This window comes from Schistocerca piceifrons, chromosome 3 (assembly GCF_021461385.2).
Source record: "Schistocerca piceifrons isolate TAMUIC-IGC-003096 chromosome 3, iqSchPice1.1, whole genome shotgun sequence".
Classification (NCBI taxonomy): domain Eukaryota; kingdom Metazoa; phylum Arthropoda; class Insecta; order Orthoptera; family Acrididae; genus Schistocerca; species Schistocerca piceifrons.
Genome location: NC_060140.1, coordinates 779,172,406 through 779,177,249, shown reverse-complemented (window position 1 = coordinate 779,177,249; position 4,844 = coordinate 779,172,406). Strand labels below are relative to the sequence as shown.

General features: G+C 40.8%; 1 protein-coding gene across 1 annotated transcript; it reads right to left on the bottom strand.

Moving 5' to 3' along the window:
* Window positions 1–692: 692 nt before the first annotated feature.
* On the bottom strand, window positions 693–1,724 carry LOC124789059 (piggyBac transposable element-derived protein 3-like). Its single transcript, XM_047256351.1, has one exon. The coding sequence runs from the start codon at window positions 1,722–1,724 to the stop codon at window positions 693–695; it is 1,032 nt and encodes a 343-aa protein (XP_047112307.1).
* Between the last annotated feature and the right edge of the window lie 3,120 nt (window positions 1,725–4,844).

The following is a 4,844-nucleotide window of genomic DNA, read 5'->3' as shown; positions in this document are numbered from 1 at the left end:
GTTTTTGGAGGGAAATTTGGGATGACTCCATATGGCGTCATTGGGCAGGATTTGTTCCCTTGAGTCAGGTGGTTGGGATGTCACAGTGCTTGGTAATGGAACTTGAACATTTTAATTACACAATTTGATGCAGTTTATTAAAGAAAAGTTAGTACATACAATAATGCAACTTGCGTTTCAGGCCAATTTTATGTTTTTTTACAGCATGATTGTTACTTTACATGAAAATTTAAGAAACAGTTCCTGTCTTTGGTAAAGCAAAGAGGTTTATTACATTTGATGCATTTCGTTCGAGAATATGCTGTAATACACAATTTACACCTCTGTTTGTTTTCTACATGCTGTGGCCAGTGTACAATGTTGTCATACCTTACATCATCAACTGGGCTGGGAACCAATGGGGCTCGTTTCTTCATAACTGTAGACGATGGACTGTCATCTGATGGCCGTCCTCGTCTTCTTACCAAAATGTCTCCTGCTTTTAGTAGTCCATGAGCTACATCAGACCGAAAAATCAACAGAGACATGTATTTGGTAATTCCTCTTTGTCTGCAATATTGGTGGTATAGGAGCCACGCATTCACAACACACATGCCAAGGAGGTGGAATACGATCCTTAGATAAAATCTTTTCACACCAATATTACTCCTATACAAAGCAACCAGCATGTCGTGTAGATCAACTCCTCCCATTCAATGGTTATATTCTCTAACAATGTCTGGCCTTGGAACATCAATATATTTTCGTTCTCCCACTGACCAACATTTCACTAGTTCTACTGGACTTACTCCTTTGTATGATGATGCAAGAACGACAGACTTGTTATCATACCACTTCAGCGCTATGATGTTCCTTTCTGTTTCAGTTCGATAATCGTATGATCCTCGTCCCTGCTTTTTCAGCTCACTGTCTGCTTTTAGATTGCAGCCTTGAAGTCTTGTGGGTCTAACAGTTCCAACAGCCAAAATGCCATAGTTTTTCAGGGAAGAAATAAGATTGTAAGAGGTGAACCAATTGTCTGTAAACACTTTAAATTTTTTATATTTTGGCAGTCCTTCCACAAGCCTTAGCACAATATCACCACTTATACCAAGACCAGTATCATTATGTACAGTTCCTTTCCCTCGATATATTTCAAAGTCGCACACAATTCCACTAGAATCAGCACGGGCAAAAACTTTTATACCCCACTTGTGTGGTTTGCTTTTTACATACTGTTTCAGGGATGAATGACCTTTGAAAGGAATGATTAATTCATCCACTGAATGATATTCCTCAGGTTCAATAATTGAAAAACCTTGTTTGATTTTGTCAACAAATGGTCTCACCTTGAGCAGCTTGTCATAATCAGGGTCCTCTCTTTGTTTCATTTTCGTGTTGTCATTTACATGTAAATAATTTCTTAGCTTATCAAACCTATTTCTAGGCATTGAGACAGCTATTGGAGAAAATCTTGTAGCCTCTGTCCAGTACATTCTGCAACTAGGCATTTTCACAACACCTTCTAGGACGTTTATCCCAACATACTTTTCTATTTCACGAACATTTGTATCTAAAGGTGCACCTGTTTTCTGTATGCAGCATAGATTAGGTTGCTCGACTAGCTTCTGGATAATGTCATCGCTACACATTGTTCCAAAATACTGCAAAGGTGTCAGTTCTTCTCCTGGAGGGTCAGAAAAAACTGCATTACATGATGTGTCCACTTCTTCAATGTCCTTCATTCTCCACCGAAGATCCCAGTGTGTCTCACACTGAATTTTCTAAGCTGAATGACTTGGTGCAAGGTTTGGCTCAGCAAGTAACCTTGAAGCTAAGGGAACATCATCTTCATCATTGGCTTGAGGGTCCAGAATTTCAACCATATCAAGGTCCATTCCTTGAAGAAACTTTATATCCAGTGTAGTAGGGTCCTGCTGCCGAGCATTTTCAATCTCTTCCTCCACATCAGACGTATCAAGGTCCAAATCAGATAAATCATCTTTGAGAAGCAGCAATATTTCTTCTTCTGATAATGATTTATGATTGCGAATCATCTGGTAAACAAACCAGGAATTTTTTACTAAAGCAGCAAAAAAACTGGTAAATTATATCAATCAAAATTTTAACATATTAATATTAGTTAGTATAAAGCTTCAAAAGAAACTTGAAAATATTAGAGTTACACATTATGGTAAACTTTAGTCGAAGTTATTGCATGTACTACATTTGGTGACATAACAAATGCCCAATGATGCCAAATGGAATCACACATGTTTGTGACTTCCAAGCAGAAAATTACCGTAACTAGCATTATTTTCAAAGTGTCTACTAGTTAATTTACACTTTCAACAATAATTTATTAGTGCAACTTTTATATTAGTTTGCTTCCTTTACCTTGATATAATATTTTGAAAGTCCAGCTGGGTGCACTGTACCGTAGACACCATGCAACAATACTTTTGCCAAGGCATTGTAGCATGGTGCTCTCTGTTTTAGCGAATTCACGGTAGCCAACCTAAGAACAATGAACTTTAGAAAGCCCTGCACACTTGTTTATAATCTTTGGACAAATAGTTTGGCCTTGGTAAAAAGTTAAATATGATGATGCCATATGGCATAACTGGGCTAGAAAGGGTTAATAACAATTTACTATTACGTCGTTCGAGGCATCAGTAGATGTCCCACTCAAAGAGATGTGTAAGTACTCTCATTCTTTCCGAATTTTACGTATTTTTCATCAGTTTCCCACAATTTTACGAATTTTGGCAAATTATGCGAGCTCTGACCCAGTGCGTTCGTGTTGCAGCATCACATCGCGTCTCGTCATGCCGCAGAGTCGCGTCGCGTCGCGTCGACGTCATGATGCTCTCAGCCAAGCAGGATACAACAGGGTTTCTATTTAGGCATCTCGTTAAGCCACCAGTGCAGTAATAGTGTGCGTGACATCATTGTTCGTATGTCTGAAACGACCACATCAATAGTGACGTCACATCGTATGAATGACGTCATAGCAAATTCTATGAGCACTACCGATTGCCAACTAAAGATAGTGTATGTACAAGAAATAACACGCCGCAATAAATAAACCCCTGCCAAATCACCACTATACTATAGATTGTGTGAGATCATAGTAAAATTCTGAGTCTTCGAAGCAAAGATAACGTACGTGTAGCACAACACTACAAAATACGCCTCTAGAGAGGTGAGCAGTATTTGCAGCAACCGCAACGAAAAGCATGACGCCTGCAGTCCAGCCCACCCCTCGGACCCCGGTGTGTGGGGTGTAGCTGTGAAGAATCCATGAAAGCTGCGCCCAGTGAAATTTGCGCCCAACCAGAAACCAGTGAAATCTGCGCTCAATACCTGCTCCCCTTGTGTCACGGCTTACATGCTTCCGGACCATCGTAATTACTCTAAACTACCTGCTCCCTAGACAGGGCCCCGATAGACCTCCTCTACCACCGTAGCCGACTGTCTGCACAAACAGTCTTAGTACCGCTCTAGCTGTCGTAGAGTTGATATCGTGCGACTTGTGTACGAGGCATGTTTTGTAAGTAAGTACCGTAATGAAATTAAAAAAAGACGTGCTAAGATATCTCAATAATTTTATTTTTACATGAAAGCCTGTACCATTATCTACGCACTGACGCCATTACAGTCTGATTCTTCCTTGTTTCCGTTGTGTACTGAGTGTTTAAGGTGCCTCCGATAATCGTGAATCCCGCCGACTGTGAAGTACGGGCTGTTATAAGATTTCTTAGTGCTAAAGGCCTAAAAGCGATCGATATTCATCGTGAGATCTGTGCAGTTTACGGAGAAAACATTATGAGTGATGGAATGGTAAGAAAGTGGGTGAGAGCATTTAAAGATGGCCGCACAAATGTGCATGATGAACAACGGAGTGGGCGTCCTTCGGTCGTTAATGAAAGTTTGGTGCAGGAAGTGGACAATAAGGTGAGAGGAAACAGACGCTTTACGATTTCCTCCTTGCGGGATGACTTTCCTAATGTTTCTCGTAATGTTTTGTATGGCATTGTGACCGAGCACTTGCATTACCGAAAATTGTGCGCACGTTGGGTACCGAAAATATTGACGGGTGTGCACAAAACCAAACGTTTAAACAGTGAATTGACTTTCCTTGAGCGGACCATAACGACGGTGATGATTTCTTAAGCCAAATTGTTACGGGCGATGAAACAGGGGTGGCCTACGTCACACCAGAATCATAGCAACAGTCCATGGAAGTTGAGCAAGGGCATCGTTTTGCTGCAAGACAATGCCCGTCCGCATGTGGCGAATCAGACCAAAGATCTCATCACATCTTTTCGATGGGAAACTCTAGATCATCCTCCGTACAGCCCCGATCTTGCGCCCAGTGTCTATCATCTGTTCCCGCACTTGAAGAAACACCTGGGCGGTCAGCGTCTTCAAGACGATGACGAAGTCAAAACAGTGGTGATGCAGTGGTTAACAAGTCAGGCGGCAGATTTCTATGAGGAGGGTATTCAAAAACTGGTACAACGTTATGATAAATGCCTCAATATTGACGGAAATTATGTAGAAAAGTAGATTAAGGTACAGGCTTTCATGTAAAAATAAAATTATTGAGATATTTTAGCACGTCTTTTTTAAATTTCAAAACGGTGCTTACTTAAAAAACACGCCTCATATTTCTGTCACATTAGTTCCGATACGGAAGTTTCAACGACCATTCGCGGTAAGCCATATTGTCGCTGTGAAGGTTATTCTTACATAGTGAAGAGAACGAAAGAAGGGGAATCTGTGGAGTGGTGTTGTTCAAGAGAGAAAGCAAACCACTGCCGAGGAATGTTTAAAACCAAGAATCAATGTGGAGCTCCGGA

Bases quoted from the DNA above. Each gene is read 5' to 3' on its own strand.
- LOC124789059 (XM_047256351.1), bottom strand. From the start codon at position 1,724: ATGAAGGACATTGAAGAAGTGGACACATCATGTAATGCAGTTTTTTCT.